At 46.1% G+C, this 22125-nt stretch overlaps 2 protein-coding genes across 2 annotated transcripts in view; both read left to right on the top strand.

Annotated features, from left to right (window-relative positions):
* Window positions 1-15416: 15416 nt before the first annotated feature.
* The window catches only part of GALNT16 (polypeptide N-acetylgalactosaminyltransferase 16), a 170911-nt gene continuing 164202 nt past the window's right edge, over window positions 15417-22125 (top strand). The window contains exon 1 of the mRNA XM_056851413.1: window positions 15417-15649. Within this exon, the coding sequence (XP_056707391.1) occupies window positions 15461-15649 (189 nt within the window). The 5' untranslated portion in view covers window positions 15417-15460. The remainder of the gene's footprint in view (window positions 15650-22125) is intronic.
* The window catches only part of SLC39A9 (solute carrier family 39 member 9), a 223257-nt gene continuing 220718 nt past the window's right edge, over window positions 19587-22125 (top strand). The window contains exon 1 of the mRNA XM_056851416.1: window positions 19587-19597. The gene's annotated coding sequence lies outside the window, so the exon portion shown is untranslated. The remainder of the gene's footprint in view (window positions 19598-22125) is intronic.

Here is a 22125-nt window from a genome sequence, read left to right as displayed (position 1 = left end):
AGTATCAAATTCAGGGCCTGAAGCCCAATGAAAACAAGAACATACTGGGGAGTGAAGGTCCTCAAAGCCCGGCAGTTAAAGCTATTACTGCTCTGGCCTCTTGACTTAAATTGAAGGATAATGTGGCATTAAATATTTTCAATTTAGCTCTGCATGTCTTAGTTTAAATTGTTTCCAGAGCTCCAGAAAAATCATTCTTCTGCTATTGTGAATGGCACGTCCTCCTCTGCAGGCCGTGAATTCAGCCAACCTTGATTTTCTCTGATCAGAAGAGTGTTAAGGAAAAGCTCTTAGACCTCTCCAGATGTTGCTCCATCAAAGGCTTATCTATCTTATACCCAGGATATGTCAAAAGCACTTGAGTGTTGTCCACTACCGAAAAGGTGAAGAAAACAGCCTTTCTTTGTGTGGTACTAACGACTGTCATAGTTTTCAGAGTTATTAAATAAATGAAACAGTTCTTCAAACCTGAGTCACCATTTCCCCCTCCTCTCATCTAAATTGCCTGCAGGCTCTGGAAGATGTATCAGTGTTAGTTATACCTGACTCACATATTTAAGGATCTCTCTGCAGCCTTAGATTCTGCAGCCTTCTTTCTTGGAATAAATGGAAACTGAGTTTCTGGGAAAGCATCTTGTATGAATGGATGAATTAGATTGATCAGCATTCCGTGACAATATATATATTCAGGGCAGTCACTAGACCTTGGATTTTAATAACCATCGTGGAAATCAGATTGCATTTTTTGCTATTGCAGTCTAGAGAAATGAGGCAACACAGGATTAAGTGTTCTGATGACTATACCAAATGCCTGTTATAGGTATACCTTGAATCTTATATCCTTTGACTATCACCTTCCACTAAATCTCCTGCCCTTTAATCCTCAGTACATTTAAATTGGGAGGAAGCCCAACAGTATTTACATGAATCCAGTGAATGTATTTAGGACTGAGGCCAACAATTGCCTCAAGATATAGGAGTTTGCCCCTCTCTTTCACCATCAGGCAGATACCATGAACAAATGGCACTAGCATGTGATAATAACACCTGGCAGATCTTGACCTGGCCCTCAGGTGTGCCAAAATATTAATAAATGTGCACTGTCTAGCCCCAACACAGCAGCTTTTTTTGGCTATGCATTTTTATTTCTTCTCTGTTTTCTGGACACGTGCAATGTCATCTCTGATTGGTTCCTGACTCCCAAAAACATTTCCTCTGTCATTTCCTGAGGCTTGGAGTGCATTATACAGAATTCGGTGGTAGAATTCTGAACACCAGATTGCAGGGAAGAGGTCATATCAAGATCTCTTTGGTGCGGTATTCAAAGTGCTGCCCTAGGATGGGCGAGAGCAGGGTTCAAATCCTTTCTCAGCCATAAATCCTCTTGGGTGACCTGACCTTGGGTCAATAGTCTCATCCAGTTTCCCTTTCCCCATTGATTTAACTTTTCATTAAAAAGAAAAGAAATTGCTTGCTTCACCTGTTCCTGCATGCAAGGGAAGGCCTGTAAGTGGGTGTGACTGGAGCTGGCCTACACTTGTCAAATTCAAATGACCACGTCACCTGGCTGTGGTCTCCCTGGGCCTCCCTATTGCAGCTGAAGGGAATTGACCAAGGAGGAGACTGGCTGGCTTCCCTGCCCGCTTGCCCGCACTCTCTCAGGGTGGAATCTTTAAGCAGCCGCATTGCACATGTCGAGAATGGCAAAGGAGGAGAACTCTGGATGGCCTGTATCCATGCTGAAGCCTCACCCAGCAGCTGCCCAGCTTTGCCCAAGGCAAGGTTGCCAGTAGGGTTGCCAACCTCCAGGTAGTAGCAGGAGATCTCCTGCTATTTCAACTGATCTCCAGCCAACAGAGATCAGTTCACCTGGAGAAAATGGCCGCTTTGGCAATTGGACTCTATGGCATTGAAGTCCCTCCCCTCCCCAAACCCCGCCCTTCTCAGGCTTCGCCCCCAAAACCTCCCGCCAGTAGCAAAGAGGGACCTGGCAACCCTAGTTGCCAGGCACCAGGCCCAATCGCAGCAGTAGACCTTCTTGCTCATGTATTCAGCACCTGCAAACCTAAAAAATTAATCCTGATGATAGCAGCATAATATACTGTGATTGAAAAGCAAGAGAATGAAAGGGTAACAGGAATTAAGGGGGGCACCAGCAACCCTAGCGGTCATACAATCCTTGACTGTCTGAGGAGGATCAGGGCCAGCGGTGGCATGGTTTGGCTCAGCTGAAAGCCAGCAGCAACAGAGGGGCAGGTAGCAGCTGTGACCCGTTCAGCTTCCCTCCAGCTTTCCCTGATTTGTAGGGTATATGCGGATCTGGGCTAGGATTGCCAACCTCCAGGTAGTAGCGGGGGATGTCCTGCTATTACAATTGATCTCCAGCCAATAAGAGATCAGTTCACCTGGAGAAAATGGCCGCTTTGGCAATTGGACTCTATGGCATTGAATTCCCTCCCCAAACCCCGCCCTCCTCAGGCTCCACCCAGAAAACCTCCCACCGGTGGCAAAGAGGGACCTGACAACCCTAATCTGGGCTCATTCTAGGTCTTGATGTCCTAGGGTTGCCAACCTCCAGGTGGGGCCTGGAGACATCCTGGAATTACAAGATCGGTTCCCCTGGAGAAAGTGGATCATTTAGAGGGTGGACTCTGCGACATTAATATACTGCTGAGGTCTCTCCCCTCCCCAAACCCAGCCCTCCTCAGGCTCAACCCCTCAAATCTCCAGGAGTTTTTCACCCGAGTTGGCAACCCTACGATGTCCTGTGTGTATGATAGGATCAGAGCTGCACCCTTCTAAGACTATAGATGTCAATGGATGTAACTCTGCTTGCATTGTGAGGATGCATTTGTGTTTCTTGTATGCTTACAGCATGCATACTTGTGACTTGACCTGCAGTCTGTGGCTTGGCTACTTTTGTGAGTGATCTCATTGGCGTGGGTTTTGACTTTTTTTTCATGGATTCACTGATGGCTCTATATGGTAGTCTCAGCCTCTGTGTTCACAATGTCAAAAATGTACAAATGTTTCCTACATCTCGCACTCATCAGTATGGATGCCTCTTTTTTGCAACGGTAAAAAAAAATTCTATTTCAGCAGAAAAGACTCATTAGTAATGGGTAGCATGTGCTGGTGACTATTTGTAGCAAGTCTTCTGGCTTTATAAAAGGTGCAAAAATGTTCACTTCCAAGGATAAATGCCTTATGTTAAAGTCAACAACCACTAATGCTGGACAGGATCCAAATGCATTTTAGGAAATAAAATGCCCTGCAGGAAACACAATTGCAGACGCTATTAAGTAACTGCTATTGTCTCCCTTCTGTTGTGCCTTCTGAACTGGCATTCAGAAACCTGAGGCTTAGGATCAGAAATCATTATTAAATTATTAGATAATCATTAAATCATTAATAGAGTTGTAACTGGAAGCATTTAATTTTGTTGGGAAGACTTTGGAGAATCAAACCTTATGGCATTTAATAGCAAGTGAGGTGCTTGGTTATTTTGGCTAGTGCTAAGGGCCAAACTAGACATGACAGTGTCCTCATGGCTGGCCCAAGGCTGCCACCGCCGCCATTTTAAAGTCATGTAAAAAGACTGCAAGGGGCAGTGCAGTGGGCTGAGTTCTTTTTGTCCCCCCCAATTGTTGCCCCCCATGGTTATTTTGTCACTTTAAAAGTCGTAGGAGGGGGACAAGAGTGTCACTCTGCAGGGCTTTTAAAAACGACTTCAAAATGGCATGGGCATCCTTGTGGCATAGGGATGCCAGTCCCCTCTTCGCCACTGGTGGGAGGTTTTTGGGGTGGAGCCTCAGGAGGGCCGGGTTTGGGGAGGGGCTTCAACACCATAGAGTCCAATTGCCCAAGCGTCCATTTGCTCCAGGTGAACTGATCTCTATCGGCTGGAGATCAGTTGTAATAGAGATCTCCAGCTAGTACCTGGAGGTTGGCAACCCTATTGTGGTGGCCATGGGGGCTCATCATATCTAGTTTGGCAAAAAGTACAAGCTTGGTGCCCATTAGGGAAGTGCAGGAAGGGAAAAACAATTTGGAGATTCTACTCTTCCCCCAGATCTCCACTTCCAAAATTCTATGAGCTCTCAACAGCCTGAGCAGGCTGACTGGCTCTTCCCCCCACTTCCTTTAACTGATTTGGCTACTGTCAGTATTCAGTTTTCTTGGAGCACATTTAGTTCATCTGTTTAATTTACAAATTACAACATCATATTTTTCTGTACACCTGGGGAGTCACCCCAAATATGTAGTGATTTTGCCAGTGGATGACCTACTTTTACTGCTCTCTTAATTGGCACAGGGGCCATCATCAATACTATAGTAATGTTTATGGCTTTCCATGAGTCCAGCATAGGCCACTAATTAGGCTGATTTAAACACCACACTTGTTTACTCTGATTTGATTTGTTTATTTACTGCCTTTATAATTCAACCCTTCTCCCAAGTAATCAGGCTGGCATACAAAATAAAATCAACAATATAAAACAAATCTAAAAGCTACAAAACACCCACAGCAGGGCAAAAGACATAGAGTGACAAGATTTCAACAGTTCAACACAATGCAAATAAAACCAGCTTATAAAAAGAGAAAATATGGAAGCTATATCCTAAATATAGCCCAAGCACAATAAAATCCCAGAGAGATCCATAAAAAGGGTACAGCCCCCCACCCCCAGTAGATAGGCTGGGCAATAAAGCCACAAAATTAGGTTCAACCCTGGGGTTGCCAACCTCCAGGTACTAGCTGGAGATCTCCTGCTATTACAACTCATCTCCAGCCAATAGAGATCAGTTCCCCTGGAGAAAATGGCCGCTTGGGCAATTGGACTATATGGCATTGAAGTCCATCCCCTCCCCAAGCCCCACCCTCCTGAGGCTCTGCCCCAAAACCTCCCATCGGTGGCGAAGAGGGACCTGGCAACCATACTTTGAGGCCCTCCATTGGATGAAAGATCACCTTCGCCAGAATGGAAGAGTCCAGCAGTACATGCTGGCCCTCCAGCCTTATGTTTTTAAGGCAACATTGAGCAGGGCAGCACGATGCTAATGCAATTTTTTTTTCATGGTGACACCCACAGATGATGGGTGAAAACCATGTCATATGGGAGGGGATATGTGACCGACCTGCTAGTCCCACAGGGCCCAATTGGAGGCGGGAGGCCTCTTGTGGCTCAGTCAGAAGTAAAAACGACTGAGCCAGAGGAGGTGCACTGATGCTGATGGAAGAGTGGGCCCAGGCCCAACAATCAGGGCATTTAAAAGCAAGCATGGAGGTCAGCGGGGGGCTGCTATCCAAGGAGGGAGAGGCAACAGCTGGGGAGGAAAGTGAGTGCAGCAGCCACAGAGACCCATGCAGTAGTGAGGGAGAGCCACAAGAGTCCTGGCAAGAGCTGAGATGCCTGGGCGGCGAGGGAGGAGCCAGTGACCTGGGAGGGCAGCTGAGTACCTGAGGAGCCAGATCCTGAGGCTGGTTCCAGGAAGGGCACAGAACCCGCACTCCCCAAGACAGCAGTGGTAGGACGCGGAGGAAGCACAGACATGGGGACAGTGGCAAGGGGGCTAGGCAACTTAGGACCCAGAGATTCAAGAGAAGACTCACTCATGAGGCCTGAGGGTCCTGAGGCAAAGGACCAAGGAGGGTCAGAGGAGAATAACCAGATTCATGGGAATGGTGAGGAAGAAGAAGAGTTGGCTTTTATATGCCGACTTTCACTGCCACTTCAGGAAGAATCAAACTGGCTTACAATCACCTTCCCTTCCCCTCCCCACAACAGACATCCTGTGACATAGGTGGGGCTGAGAGAGTGTGACTATCCCAAGGTCACCCAGCTGATTTGGTGTGTAGGAGTGGGGAAACAAATCCAGTTCACCAGATTAGCCCCCACTGCTCATGTGGAGGAGTGGGGAATCAAACCTGGTTCTTCAGATCAGAGTCCACCGTTCCAAACCACTGCTCTTAACCACTACACCACATGGGAGGAAAAAGGGAGGGTGTCCCCTACATAAGAGCACAGTGGGCTCCTGGTCTAAGGCAACGGTAAGAAGCAACACCAACCTCTGGAAACCATAGAGTTTATTGGGGAGAGTGCTAGAGCACCCCTTTCTTGATGCCAGCATTTCTGAAGTAAACTCAGAAGTGATGTCATCACGCTGCTCTGCACTGGGATTGCCGCCTCCCCTCAGCTGGCCTGCTTCCACCCGCCGAGGGTGGTGGGCAGCCCGGTTAATTGGTGAACAATTGCTCGCCATAACCAGGCTTATGGGAACCCTATCTCCTGGAGCAGGGAGTACTCTAGCCTGGGGCTCTTGGCAGGAAAAGGATATCGCTTGTTTGCTTAAGGCAGGTTTGCAGAGAAGGCTGGGACCATTTGACTTTAAGGCTTAAGCTATAGTCAGGCTTGTGTGGTCAGTTACCCTGGCCCAAGGCTATTTATGGCTTGAACTTGGCCTGGAAAAAAAACTAATAGCCAGCGCAATTGATGTAGGGGTGGAAATGTGGTCCCCATCAGCTTTCTAGGGGCACTAACCGAAGTTTCTGAATTATTTTCAAAGGCAGCTCTATGTAAATTATGTTGCTATGAATAATCTAACCTGGATGATTTGAAGGCTGCCTCCTGCCTTTTCCCATTTTCCACAGGGCTTTCTTTGAAAGATTGACATGGGCAGAGTTAATCGTCAAGCTAAGTATGCTACAGAATAAGGGTGAGTTCATGCATTACAAACAGGAGTCTTTTGGTATTTTAAAGGCTTACACATTTACTGTGGCATACACTTTTGTGGATTACAGCTCTATTTACCAGGTGCGTTAAGTGTATCCTTGGTTGGTAAACAGGTGGATATGAGTCTAGAGAAAAAATGTAAAAAGCAGGGCCAAACAACTATGAAACACCAGAGGCACAGTCTGTGATATTTCTAAGCAAAACTCAAATATATACAAAATAAACCCTATGACAGTGATGACGAACCTTTTAGAGACCGAGTGCCCAAACTGCAACCCAAAACCCACTTATTTATCGCCAAGTGCCAACATGATAATTTAACCTGAATACTGAGGTTTTAATTAGCTTAAACGATTAACAATTTCCTGGTTGTATTCCAGCATGATGTAGTGGTTAAGGTGTCAGACTAGGATCTGAGAAACCCAGGTTCAAATCCCTTCTCTACCATGGAAGCTTGCCAGGTGACCCTGACCCAGTAACACACTCTCAGCCTTGACCCTGGCAAGTATTTGGATGGGAGACCACCAAGGAATATCAGGATTTTCCAGTAAGGTTTCTGAGCCTTGCTACATTATTCTGGGACTGGAATGACAGCCCCCAGAGTGCAATGACAGCCTCTGGGACTAGCAGAAGTGTTCTGGGACTGGAATGACCAGGCTGTCATTCCACTCTGGGGGCTGTCATTCCAGTCCCAGAACACTTCTGCTAGTCCCAGGGGCTGTCATTCCACTCCTGGGGCTGTCACTGCAGTTGCAGAATCATTCTCCTAATCTCAGGGGCTGTCATTCCACTCCAAGGCTAGTCATTCCAGTTGCAGAACACTTCTACTAGTCCTGGCAGCTGTCATTCCAGTCGCAGAGTAATTTAGCTAGGCCCAGAGACCTTAATGGAATATCCATGCCACATTTTCTTTGCAATTTTTTGTGCTGTAACCTATTTCAAAGGAGCGCATGCAAGTCAATGGGCAATCCTTGCTCCCATTATCTTCAATGGGCTGTGCAGCCTCTCCCACTGTTTCAAATGGGCAATCCTCTCATTCATTTTAAAACATCCCTTTTCCCAAGCCAGCCAAGGCCAGTGCCTGCCTCTCCTGCGGGTGAGTAAAGGGCAGCTCCTGCCTCTTGCCCAGCCCAGGCTGGGTGGAAAGAAAAGGGAGAACTCTCCTCTCCCCGCCCCCCACCGCTGCCAGACTGGAGGGTAAGAGACTCAAAACGGATACAAGGAAGTATTTCTTTACACAACATATAGTTAAATTGTGGAACTCCCTTCCCCAGGATGTGGTGATGGCTGCCAACTTGGAAGGTTTTAAGAGGGGAGTGGACATATTCATGGAGGAGAGGGGTATTCATGACTACTAGTCAAAATGGATACTAGTCATGATGCAAACCTATTCTCTCCAGGATCAGAGGAGAGAATTCCAACCCAGGCTGGGAGGAAAGAAAATGGGGGGGGGGGGGGGAGAGAAGAGATGCACTTGGAAACACAGCAGGCTCCAGGTCGGGACAACTACCCTCCCCCTCCAACTAAGGAAACTTCTTCTTTCCAGCCCAGGCTGGGAGGAAAGAAACGGGGGGGGGGGAGAAGAGATGCACTTGGACACACCGCAGGCTCCAGGTGGGGAGAAGTACCCTCCCCCTCCAACTAAGGAAAGTTGCTGCTTCATTTCCAGCCCAGGCTGGGAGGAAAGGAAACGGGGGCGGGGGAAGAGATGCACTTGGAAACACAGCAAACTCCAGTCCAGGTCGGGAGAACTACCCTGGGGACTCGGGGAGGGAGGCGGACTTGGGTTAGGAGGAGCAACGTACCAACCTACCTCCTCCTCTAACGACTAGCAAGCCAACAGTGGAGGCCAGCCATGCACGGCCACTTTTAAGGAGGCGCTGCCGCTCTGTGTTGGCCTCCTTATGGAGGCAAAATTATAGAGCGTCGCCATTTTTTTTTTCTCCTGCTGGAAGTTTTTCAGTAGCGGGCAGAGGAAGCTAATAGTGGAGGGGAGTCCAGGGAAAGGGGGGGTGGGGAGTCCACGGAAGGGGAAGTGAATAGTGGCGGTGAATCCAGGGAAAGCGGCGGGGAGTCCAGGGAAGGGGGGGGGCTTTGAACCGCTCCGTGCTGCCTGCAGGCAGCGCCGAGCCGGGGAGTTCAGGGAAGGGGCGGGGCAACTTACCGGCGCATGCCCACAGAGATGGCTCGGCGTGCCAAGTCCGGCACGCATGCCATAGGTTCGCCAACATGGCCCTATGACCATTCACAAGAGCAGTAAATAGTAACAACACGATTCTTCTAGTTTTACTAAACATTTAATACATAGTGTACAAGCACTCCCCCTCCTCCTCGATCCCATTACTAAACATTTAATACATAGTGTACAAGCACTCCCCCTCCTCCTCGATCCCACATCGAAACCCAGTCCTGTGCATACTTGTCATTTTGGGTTTTTCTTCCCATGTCCGTTCTCGCTTCTCCCTCCCACTTCTCTGACCCACTCATCCAACCCCTCCCCTGGAAGCCATTTGTGAGTGAGGCTGCTTAGTCAGTTTCATGGAGAATGTGGGTCAGTTTCAGTCCTTGGCAGGATGGAATGGAGCTGGACTGATTTGCTGCCCTACCCTTATAGGCATCCTTTTATGGGCATGAAATCCTTTTTTTGTTTGTTTATTTGTGAATGTAAGATTGCCGATGGGATGATGAAATAGTTCCAGCCAGCTTTTCTTCTAGAGAGAAAGGAAGGAAGGGTCTCCTTTGCCCACCAGAAAAAGCTGTGCTGTGCTGATTGGACTTGCATGTACAAAAGTCAAATGGGAAAGGGCTGTAGTAAGGATGGAAGGGAACCAGGAACTAGTCACCAAGAGCATCAGCTCAGTCTAAATTAAGTATGACCAAGTCTTACTAGGAATGGAATGAAATCATCACTTAAGAGGAAGTAAGACGGTAGAACTCTGCAGGACCCGCAACCAATAACTCAGGCTTCGGTTGGCACTGCACGTTCTTGCTGCTACCCAATTGTGTGAGGAGTTTGGAGCAAGTGAAATTGACAAGGGAAGTTATTTTTGCAGGAGGAAATTGACAAGGGTGTTGACCAGTGAATAGCTGGGGTTCACAATTCTCCTGCACAAGCCCCAGGCCTGGCAGCAAAAACAACTGGAGTAGCTCCCTGTTCACTGTGATCAGAACTTGCACAACAGAACTTAGATGGCTCATACTTCTGGGCTAAAAGGACTGGGCTGAAATGACCATGCAAGGGTTTTTATGTTCTTATGATCCCTGCATTGAGATACCTAGAAACAAATTGGTTGGGGGGAGGGGGTGTTTATCTGGACCTCTACTTTGGCTGTAAAATGGCCACTTGGTTTAGTTCAAATGAAATAATCCTGCTGCGGGATTGGCAGGGGCTGGTGACATATTTCAAAAAAATACACTGTAGCCAATTACAAAGCAGCGTTTTCACGGGGTGGGGGAGGGACTCAGAAGCTCTGCATTTTTGCTGGGGATGCATAATTAATCACAAGGTACTCCTGGAATTTCTTCAGGGGGAAAATAGTGTTTTGTGCATAGTGCATAGTGTTTTGAGAATTCAGCTGCAAATATTGTAGAGTTAGAGAGCAGCAGATCCAACGGAAACAGACCATGCATAAAAGGCCAATGATGCAATATGCCAAATGTGTCTTGGTCTAATACCAAAGAGACTCCCCTGTTGCAACAACATTCATCGTCTGAAGACAGCTCTATTGGAAGAGAATTGCTCTCATGTGATACTACTCTCTGGTCTTTGACTCCTTTAAAATTCCCGACTGCTTGTTCTTGTGTCACGTGAATGGACAGCAAAGGCTACAGTTCCAGCTGTGGAGAAATTTAACATACCATGGCCTGGGACCCTGAGAAGATTGGAAGGACAAATTATTTTCTGCAGTTTCCTGAGGAAAAGTAGGGCTCTGTACTTCTGCACAGGAACGGAAAACATGGTTGTAGGTTAGCGAGATGTGAGCTCCATAAATGTGATTCAGCACAGTATCCCTGCAAAGGTTCTAGAATCAAGGTAGGAGCAAAGGGCCACATCCCATTACTTGCAGACTCTGCTCCCCATGAAGAAGCACTAGGGAGATAATGTCCTTTTCTGGATAAATAAAGTCAAAACCAAGTTCAGGACTGGAATATAAAAGCTGAAAGAGGTGACAAGCTGAGGACTTTCAGCCGAGCCAGTTAAGATCAGTGGAAACCAACATTTGGAATATATTACTTGTGAAGGTGACAGAAGAGGCTAAATGAATTCAAAAGACAGCTTTCCTTGTTCCTGAGGAAAAGATAAGCATAATACTGGGAAGAAGCAGTGAAGTTTGATAACAATAAATTAAACCAGGTCATGTTTCTCATGTTCCAAATATTTCTGCCAGCTGGAATGAATCATTCCAGCTTCTTTCTAAGGATGCTTTCACAAGAGATGCTTAAATTGCTTTGCTAATGTCTTGTGTCTCCACAATGGTATCTCACTGACCCATGTGAGGCATGAGTCTTAATTAATGGTTTTCTGGTGTGAAGCTGGCCACACACCCCAAGAGGACTGCCAAGGTTCTACACACATACACAAACGTCAGTCAGCAGAAGAATGCACAGCTTTAGGACACTGGTTCCCAGAAACAGGAAACTGTGTTTCCCTCAGATTCACCACATTAAATATTTTCAAGAACTCTGACTTCAGTTTAAAATAGCTGATTCCCAAATCAGACACCATATGCCCATATTCTTTCAAGATACATTCTTCATATGGCTTGTGATTGCATATACCACCGTAGCCTCTTTCACAGGTAGTCCAATATTACTCTTGCTAAAGCCAGTACAAATGTTGCTGTTGGTATAGCTCTTCCTTTTCCATGGTTGAAATAAACGAGTATAGGTAATGCTAGTTCCTTTATAGTGAGGACATTTCCCAAGGTGCATTTGCAGTAAGTTTTCGCACTTCTCTTGCCTGTATTTCAAATGTTAGTTAGCATGGGCAGTTGATTTAACATTGACTCTTCATAATCTGCATTAACAACATTCACAAATGAGGTATTCCAGTTAAAAGGTGTTTTTCATGACATGTATCCCCAATGTGGTGCCCGTGGGTGCCACAGCGCCCGCTGACACCTTTTCTGGTGCCTGCAAATTGGTTTTAGGAAGTGGGTGGGGCCAAGTAGGGCTTTTGCCCAGCAAGGCTTCTGATTGAGTATTGGAGATTTGATTGGCTGCACAGATTTTTTAAAATGTTGCTTTGGCAGCAGCTGCCACCATATCACAGGGATCGGCACTGTGTTACTGAAGTTAAACTGTGGTGATCATTTTTGTGGCTGGCTTTGCCTCCTGCAGCAGCCATTTTGTGTTAGCCATTTTGTTGCTGCTCCCCCCATGCCTTGTCAGAATTCTAAATGTGCCCACAGACTCCGAAAGGTTGGGGACCCCTGCCCTAGATCAACTGAACCAGCCCCACTGGGAGTTTGTGCCTATTCTGTTCTCTGTATCAGCTTCTCAATATTCCCTACAGCTCATGACCCAATCAATAGCGGTCTGCTCACTACTTCATACAGGAGCACTGGCAATGTCCCTTGTTTCTGGGACATTTAAAATGGACTATTTAGAATATTTAACAGGAGCAGCAGGCTCTTAAAAAAAACAGATTTCTGAGGTGAAATGTTCCCCCTTCTCCCTTGTTGCTGTTTCAGTGCATGCCTGTTAGCCGTGTACATGCTTACGTTCCTGTATCTCGAGGTAAGATACACATGAGTGTATCATGCAAGACAGAAAGTATGATCCTGCATAAATCTTCAGTGATTTAACTCTCTCCCTCACCCAGTCTTTGACATTGTCCATCATATGCCTATTGTAAACTCAACAAATTTCTCAATATGTTGTTAGAATTGGGTTCTGGTGGCAATGTAGCTAAGGATGGACTTCTAGACTAGAGCAACCATGTGTTTGACACAGAGGAGCCTTGAATAAATGGCATTAATGGTTACCTTCACCTGGGGAAGAACTGGAAAGAAAGATGGGGGTATTATCTGGGATTTTGTTTTGTGCTGTTTTCAATTGTGATTTTTAAGGTATGCTGAGTCACAAAGAAAGGCAGGAGATAAATATTTTAAATGAATAAATAAATAAGTGTGAATACTAGAGTGATGGCTTATTTTAATGGAGAATGTAAGCTATTTCTCATATTACATAAAGGCAAACAGATTTGTTACTGAGTGAACATTCAACAGAAAGCAACAGTCCATCACTGCCTCCAGAATTCATGTTCTGGTATATGGTTGGCAGCTCCAAGTTTGGAAATTCCTGAAGATTTGGGGTGGAGCCTGAAGAAGACAGGGTTTGGGGAGGGGAGAGACCTCAGTGGAGTATGGTACCATACAGTCCATCCTTCAAAGCAGCCATTCTCTGCAGGAGAACTGATCTCTGTAGTCTGGAGATCCAGCTGAAATCATGGGAGATCTCCAGACCCCACCTGGAGACTGGAAACCCAATGATATAGGTGTATACACCTGCTGTGTCTGTTACATTCACGCTTTGTTTGCAAATGTTTACTTGAAGCAACTGGACAGCACCCCTGCAAAATATGATGTAAGAGGCATTCCTAAGACCAAACCACATGGGCATGTAGTTACATGGATTTACAGCAACATGTATGAACAAAGCTTGCTTAATTATCATTCATTTTAACTGTTCAGAGCTAATGTTGAAAACTGATGAAAGAGGCCCCTAAGATTGCAAATTAAAACTAATGACAATAGAAGGTTGTGAATTAAAAATCTTTACAATAACATGAGGGTTTTTTTTTTGTTTTGTTTTTTAGTATTTGGCTTCTGAGCTTCAGTTTAGATGTCATTGGTTTGAGGCTGTTGTCCATCATGAAGAACAGAAACATTTTGGTTCTAATCCATCACTGCAGAAAAGTCCTGTTGAAGCATTTCTTTTTAGGGTGAGACTGTTCATTCTTCATGTCTTAAAGTTTTAAAACAAATATTATATGCCAAATCCACTGGATGTTTTTCTGTGCAGGCCCCATTGAAATGAAACCGCTGCGCTTTCCCCATTCATTTTAATAGTGCCACATCACCATTTCTCAAGCATTCAGAAGTATTACCACCAAATTCTTTCTTCAGAAGGAATGGAATGAGGAATCTAGATAAGAGCTGTGCAACCCCACACTTGACTAGGATTTTTGGTCTGACTCTGTCTGACTTGAAGTAATGTTCATGGATCTACCAGGACCTCCCCACCACTACCCTTTACATCTAAAGTCATCCTTCAAAGGTGTTCCTTTGCTTAGGCAATTTTGGCTGAGACAGAAGTCTGAGTCACTCCTACTGAATCACCAATACCACACTGGCTCACAAACTTAGCAGAGGCCACACTGGTTGTAACACAGCCAGGTTCAGTTCTGCTAGTGGTACATTTCACATCTGGTTGTTAATAGGCCAGTCAGACTGAAGGATGGTCATCACCTGCGTCATTTCAAGAGTCATAAGAGATTTCATGCCGATCCTTTTCAGTGGAATCCAGAAAGGAATGCTAAATGCACTCTCAAGACCCATTCATAAATTTAAATCCAGGGGGGTAAACAAGTCACAGGTGCCCCTGATGATGTTGGCTTCTTTGTAACATTGGTGGGAAGAGCAGTTTGGAAATGTACAATTTTCTAGACCTTGGGATTATAAGGGTGTGTTGCAAAAACAAAATAGAGCCTTGTGGCACTGTAAACTCTTAACAAATTGATTATAGCATAAACTTTCTGACCCACTAAAGGTTATGCTAAAATCTGTCTTTAAAGTGACACCCCTTTTTTGTTTGCAATGCAACCAATTAACAAGGCTGCTCTTCTGGATGTAATAATTTCCATTCAGAATCCAGCAGGTAGGCAAAAATGCCACCTCAATTTATGTTTTCTAATCTTCCATCTTTTACAACCCAGCTCATGCTTTTGCACATTTTGCACTGGCGACCACAAGGTTCTAGTTCACATAGTATGACCAGAGGACTCAATGGGCAAGACCAGGCCTGTCATATTTCCCAGCATTCCAGGAACTGCGACATACCCAGCAGCAGCATTTTGGCAGCCAACAAATTTTAAACCAATTGCATGCAAATGATGTCAATTCCATGTTTATGAATGAGCAAACTAGCAGCTTATAGAATGCTTTTCCATTAAGGCCTTTGGCAACAAACACATTGCTTGCTGTTGCTTTATGGTAATTGTAAGTCAAAGGAATTGCTCTTGGTACCCTTCCTTCCTTCTGCGTCCCCTGTAGCTATCACAGAGCTTCCAGAAGACAATAAAATAAAGATATGTTGCCCTTTCCTGTTGCAAAACTCCACAGCTGGGGGAGGAAAAAAGAGGAAGACATAAGCGGGAGAGAGACAGCCTGCTTCCCTAAGCAAGAGAGGCATGAGAAGCTAGCCTGTTTCCATAGGATGTGCTAGTCACAAGGATGAGCGAATGTGTGCGTGCAAGGGCATTAGGACCCTGAAGGGTTTCTCTCCCTCTCGCTCTCTTTTCGCTCTGCAGGACTGAGCAGTGAGACAAGAGCTAAAACAAACAGCTGTGGCTGCACGAGCCAGCCAAATACGAGGAGGGGAGAGAGGATTCCAGCACCACTCCTCCGTCGGTCTCTCTCCCCCCCCCCCCGGGTTTGATTCCCCTAGAAACCTCTTCTTCTTCAGTTGACTCCGGGTCCCCAGCCTCCACGGGGGCTCCCAGGATGAGGCGGATCCGGGCCAATGCCATCGCGATCCTGACCGTCGCCTGGATCCTGGGCACTTTCTATTACTTGTGGCAGGACAACAAGCCCCATTCAGCAGCGTCCAGCCGATCCCCGAGCAGCAGGAGCGGGCAGAGATCGACGGGCAAAGTCGAGCTCCACAAAGACGAGCGGACCCTCCCCCTCATCGTAAGTCCCGCAGGGGGTGGCCCGGGGGGGGGGGTTGCGGTGACAGCCCGCGGCTGCCGGTGGTCGTGGCAAGAGTTGCGGCGGCGGCGGCTCCCGCTCGCTTTGCTGCAGGGCGAGATGCTCGTGGGAGTCAAGCGGCGTTCGTCTCGTCCGCCGGGAGATTGGCAGGGGCTGATGAATGGATGGGGGGGGGGGAGGAGCGGGAAAGCGGCTGGGAGGAAGAGTTGCCTTTGCATGGCTTTCTTTGTATTTATTCCAGTGTTCCGGCTTGTAACCATGGCACCCTTTAGAATTGGGGGGGGGGGGAGCGGATAGCAAAGGCTCGAGCCTGCTATGCAAAGTCTTGGGAGCGGGGTCCGCTGAGTTGCTCGCTCGGGGTCAGCCCCTCCAGACTGGGCTTCTTTTCCAGCGAAGGGGAAGGGGGGGGGGAGGCGACTCCAGCTTTGGAAAAGGTTTGGGGCCATTTCTGCACGGGAGGTTTCGCCTTGGATTTGCTGCTCTCTAGATGCACATTTCCCCCACCTGAATTCTCAAAACTCTGCACGGGGGTGGGGGGTGTTCTTGAGTTTTGAGAATCCGGATGGGGAAAGTGTGCATCTACAGAGCAGCAAATCCAAGGCAAAACCTCCCATGCAGAAATGGCCTGCGTTTGCGTTCAAGATGCATGTTGCGAACGAATCGAAAATACACAGCTTGGAGGAAAGAAGAGCGTGTGCGGTGGCCGGACCAGACAAGACTCAAGGCTCTTTGTCCAGAGTGGAAATAATGTTCTAGTGTTGCATCCGCCAAGCTCGGTGGTCTAACTGAGGGTTTATTCACACATTCGTACTTCTTCTTCTTCTTTTTTTTTGCAGCTGTGGGAGTTGTGCTTGTGTCTGCGTAGTCAAGTGACTGTAATGTAGAAATTAATAGTGCCCGGATTTGATTTGCCACTAATGTGGGATCTCTGGGATTTTAGGGGCCAACTGGGATGTTGCAATGCAAGCTGGGAGAGCCACTTGCGGTTGAAGATCTCCACGCAGTGTGATGCCTAGAGCACTACCGAAGGAGGTCTTGAGCGCTGTCAGATTTGTGGGCATCAAGAGTTCATTGGACTGTGGGTCAGGACATGATGTTACTAGTAGAGATTCACAAGGGCAAGTAGCCCATATCCGCTATATTCATTAATGATGTCATGTTCAAATTGGCCCTGAGACTGATTTGTACTTTACCAAGAACAAGAGAAATGCAAGCAACTTGCTATTATAATGTGTCAAATGGGATTTACGGCTCCATAGTCCTGCGGGGCTTACAGATCTCATTGTGGGTGAACTTCATGAGTCACTAAGCCTTTCTTTCCATTCCGCTGCAGGAAGGACCCCACAGCTCTGTGGTACATGCTTTGCATGCACAAGGTCCCAGGTCCCATTCCTACCATCTCCAGCTTTTGAAAGAAAAACAGCAGGGTTGGGAATGACCTTTGTTTGAGTCCTGGAAAGCTGTTTCTGGCTACGGTAGGCAGTGGTGGGCCAGAGTGGCCAATAATCTGACTATTGTGCTGTTGTTGGGTTTACGTTCAATAATCTGACTCAGCAGAGGACAGGTTCATTTAAATGTCCACTTAGGAGCCAGTTCTCAGAAACTCTTAATTAATTCCTGCTGTTTAACTAGGCATACAGACACAGGATGGATTTCCACAGTAACAAAAAATGTATGAATGTACCAAACGACACTCAGCTATGCCACATTCAGTGTGCTGAACGTTTGCTTGCGAGTTCACGCAGGGATGAAGGAGTTTTGTGGGTTACCCGTGCGGGAGTACAAGATCAGTCTTCTTGCATATTCTGCATGAGAGCCTGTGCATACATCCAAATTAGCGGGCTGTTTTCCACCTTTTGATGTTGTTTGTTGTACAGGGTTCTGTATTAGCAAGGTCCTCTACAAAGAGCGGTGTTTTTCTCTCTTTGACCCATCTGCGACACGGTGGCAATGAGGGGGCGCTGCTGCTCTCTCTTATAGGAGGGGAAAATCATAGGAGCCTTTCATCTCTACTAGATGAAGGCTTCCCTCTGTTCAGGCTGCAAGGGATCCTAAGATAAAAGACATTTTAATAAAGCTAACAGAGTACCATTGGGATGACCTGGCAGAAAGTAGTTTAAAAAAATTACAGTATGTATAAATTTTGTCTGCGCATCAATTTATTGCCTGAACAGAGGGCTGGAAATCAAATAGCTATGAAAAAGACAGTGGATATCGGCAGTTTTGGATTGCGGTCAACAGCAGCATGGATTTTGTTCCTCAGTTTTTCTTATCTTTCAAATGGATCTAATAAGTAACTGTTGTATTCATGAAGCATAGCTATTCTGTGGTCCAGACGCTTGAGTTCCATGGTGCTATTAACTATGGAGTTCCCCTCTGTAGGTGCTATAATATATCTAGGAAAACTTCCAGAGCATTGTTTAAACCAGTGCCAGAGATGCACTTCAGTAAATATTTTTGGAACTATGATTAGCAGGCTTAACGGGGAGGGGCCGTGGCTCAGTGGAAGAGCCTCTGCTTGGCATGCAGAAGGTCCCAGGTTCAATCCCAGGCATCTCCAGTTAAAGGGACTAGGCAAGTAGGTGATGTGAAAGACCTCTGCCTGAGACCCTGGAGAGCCGCTGCTGGTCTGAGCAGACAATACTGACTTTGACGGACCAAGGGCCTGATTCAGTATAAGGCTGCTTCATGTGTTCATGTGAGACAAAAATGTGTTGCACAGTGATTTTCCTAGAACTTCTACTATATATCTTCCATGGATTTTCAGTAGTGTTCTTGGAGGAAGGCGATGGGAAACCACTTCTGCCCCTCTCTTGCCTGGAATGCCCTGGATTGGGATCACCATGAGTCAATTATGACTCAATGGCAATTCTTCTTCTTGGACAAGCACCCTGTACTTGCATTGTTTCATATTCAGAATGAGAGAAGTAATATAAACTGTATTACTCAGTTTGTATTTTTTTTTTTTTTTTGCTGTTGGCTGCAATATTGTTTTGAAATGTTTGGATGAAAAGTAATTCATTACATAGTGTTCATAGAAGCATGCAAAGGTTTCAGTTTCAAGCTGACATTAGAAGTCATTTATGCAAAATACAATCATGGCGGCAGAATGATGCTGCAAAGATGGTAGAGAATTATATATACTAACAGAGAGAGTCAAAATCTAAGCTGAAGGTTTTACCACATCCAAGGAAACAGATCTCTGCCTTCTTCCTTCACTCACTTCCCTTCAGTAATCAGTTTGATTTTCTGTATCAGACTTGTTAGATCTCAGCACTTCCTATCCACTTTCCTGCCTTGTACTGGAAAAAAAAAGGTGTGAAATATGTAGCACCATGCCCTTTTCTTCCCAGGCTGGGTGAGATATTCTTTGGGGACTTGGGTAGAACAGCAGTCCTGTAGCACCTTAAAGATCAACAAAACTGATTCCAGCTTTCATGAGTCAGAGCTCACTTCATCAGATCACGAATGCTTGTACTGTAATCAATTATGTTAGTCGTTAAGGACTCCTAGTTTAATTTTGCTACAGCCATCCTACAGGCCTCTGGAATGATCATCTTTGTAGACTTGAGCAGAGATCATTTTGTTTCATGAAACAGCAGAATGGAGACAGAGGATTCTTTTTGGATGGATGGTTTTTTTCTCTGCTACATGCATCACAATGTTATCTACCCCTGTAAGCATCAAGCCAATACCCACATTCCTGCTGCTGTGTCCTCAAGTGACTATTGCATGTCTATTGATTTGTCAGTGTAGTGAGTGGGTAATGGGATTGTACTGGGATGTCACTTGAATTACAAGTAGTGCCCAATGGTAGCAGTGGTGCGGGGGGGGGGGAATCCAGAGAAGCTGGACTGCAAATGTCAGAGGGGAAGTGGGAGGCAAGCGGGCAGAGCAGCTGAATGGATGAAAGCAGCTGAGCAAGGAATAGTGCCTTTGTCTTGAGTCTTGTTCTGGTGGGCAGCAGAGTTACAGATACCTGTCTTTGCTGGAAAGGATGCTCCAGAACCCAGTAAGCCTGTAGCACATGAGATACTTGGCTTGTGATGCTCAGACATCTGCCTTGGTGTATGTAAGTTTGCTGGAGACTTTGCACCATTTCCTCAGTTTCACATTGGAAAAGGTGCTTGAGAGGGGGGCAGCCTAACCACAGGATGGGAAGATATTATGTGCATATTCCAAGGGCAGGCCTTTATTTTGCCTTCCACTGCCTATCTTGCTGTGACTGCACTACCACTTGAGTGGCAGTTTTCACATCAGTGTGGCCAGTATGCTTACACAAGAACATAAGAAAAGCCATGCTGGATCAGACCAAGGCCCATCACGCCCAGCAGTTTGTTCACACAGTGGCCAACCAGGTGCCTCTAGGATGCCCACAAACAAGATGACTGCAGTAGCATTATCCTGCCTGTGTTCCACAGCACCTAAAGGCAAATTCCATGCTGGCCACAATTAGACAAGGAATAGAGAATAAAACTGCTGCTATCATACTGCCCTTGTATAAATCTATGGTGAGACCACACTTGGAATACTGTGTACAGTTCTGGTCACCACACCTAAAAAAGGATATTGCAGAGCTTGAGAAGGTGCAGAAAAGAGCAACCAAAAATGATCAGGGGGCTAGAGCAACTGTCCTATGAGGAGAGATTAAAGCGCTTAGGGCTGTTTAGCTTGGAAAGAAGGCAGGTAAAGGGAGACACAATAGAGGTCTATAAAATTATGCATGGCTTGGAGAGAGTGGACAGGGAGAAGCATTTCTCCCTCTCTCATAATAGTAGAATCCATGGTCATCTGCTGAAGCTGGAGGGTGGGAGATTCAAAACAGATAAAAGGAAGTATTTCTTCACACAACACATAGGTAAATTGTGGAACTCCCTGCCCCAGGATGTGGTGATGGCTGCCAACTTGGAGGGCTTTAAGAGGGGAGTGGACATTTTTGTGAAGGATAGGGCTATTCATGGCTACTAGTCAAAATGGATACTAGCCATGATGCATACCTATTCTCTCCAAGATCAGAGGAGCATGCCTATTATATTTTCACAGCAGCTGCACACTGGGTTGACATCTTTATCGAGCTATCCATTATCACCCCAAGATCCCTTTCTTGGTCTGTCACTGCCAGCAGAGATCCCATCAGTGTATATGTGAAGTCGGGGATTTTTTGCCCCCATATGCATCACTTTGCACTTGCTCACATTGAATCTCATTTGCCATTTTAATGCTCATTCCTCCAGTTTGGAGAGATCCTTTTGGAGATCTTCCCAGTCCGATTTTGTTTTAACTACTCTAAATAATTTGGTGTCATCTGCAAACTTGGCCACCTCGCTGTTCACCCCAACTCCAGGTCACTGAGGAACAGGTTGAAAAGCCCCGGTCCCAACACAGATCCCTGAGGGACTCCACTGCTCACATCCCCCCATTGTGAGAACTGATCATTGATTCCTACTCTTTGCTTCCTATTTTTCAGCCAGCACTCAATCCATAAGAGGACTTATCCTCCTAGCCCATGACTATGAAGTTTGCTTAGCAGTTTTTGGTGGGGGACTTTGTCAAAAGCAAGAGAGAACAAGAGTTCTCTCCTGCTCTGCAAGGATTTTGATGCACAGTAAGCAGTAGCTGAGCTCCATTCTTGGCCCATTTTCCTCAACTTCTGCACTTCTCACTCTGTAATCTCGCTGAACACTTACATTAGATCAGGCTTGCAATTAGCCATTAGCCTGATGGTAAGAATCACATGCAAAGGAAGTCCCCCCTTTTCTTATAAGTCGTCAGGGGGGCACAAGTTGCTAACATAGGATGTGTGGGAAGGAAAGGGACTGGTAATGTTTTTGTTGAGCTAATACTTTGTGTTCATCTGCCCTAGATTTCTCACTATCAACATTTACAAGAGATGCATTCCAGACTAATAGGCATTCTCTAGCATACATTTTGAGAGGGAATATGCAGCTGGTTCAAAAGTAATCATAGAACAGACATGGATGAATTCATGCACTCTTCAAATAAACACACTGTTCAGATGCTTCCTTAGGTCAGATAAGTAAGACCAAACCAGAAAGCCCTGCACTGCCGTGGCAGAGTGTTTGAGTGAGAGAGTTCACATTTATCTTCTATTGCAGATAAATCACATGGTTCATAGTTTCAAAGGGAGACTGTGGGTGGGAGATTGTAGGTCGCAACATCCTTCATCTAAACCCCCTGCCCCAAACATGTACACCACAGCGGGAAAGCTAGGTTCAGTCCTTTCCTTGATGGGCTAGGCATTGCCTATGAGCATGGAGATTTTAATAGGACTGACTGTTTAGACATGTGATCCCACACATGCTGTGGCCCAGTACCAGGAACTGTTTATGATGTCATATAATTGCATTGGGACAAAGACAACCTGTGTCCATGGGGTGATGGAACAACATAGAGTATGTGGTGACCATCTACTGCCTAGATCTGATTTGAAAAGTGTT

This window comes from Euleptes europaea, chromosome 6, assembly GCF_029931775.1.
Source record: "Euleptes europaea isolate rEulEur1 chromosome 6, rEulEur1.hap1, whole genome shotgun sequence".
Classification (NCBI taxonomy): Eukaryota; Metazoa; Chordata; class Lepidosauria; order Squamata; family Sphaerodactylidae; genus Euleptes; species Euleptes europaea.
Note: the sequence above shows the minus strand (reverse complement) of the source record. Positions and strands in the feature narration are given on the sequence as shown.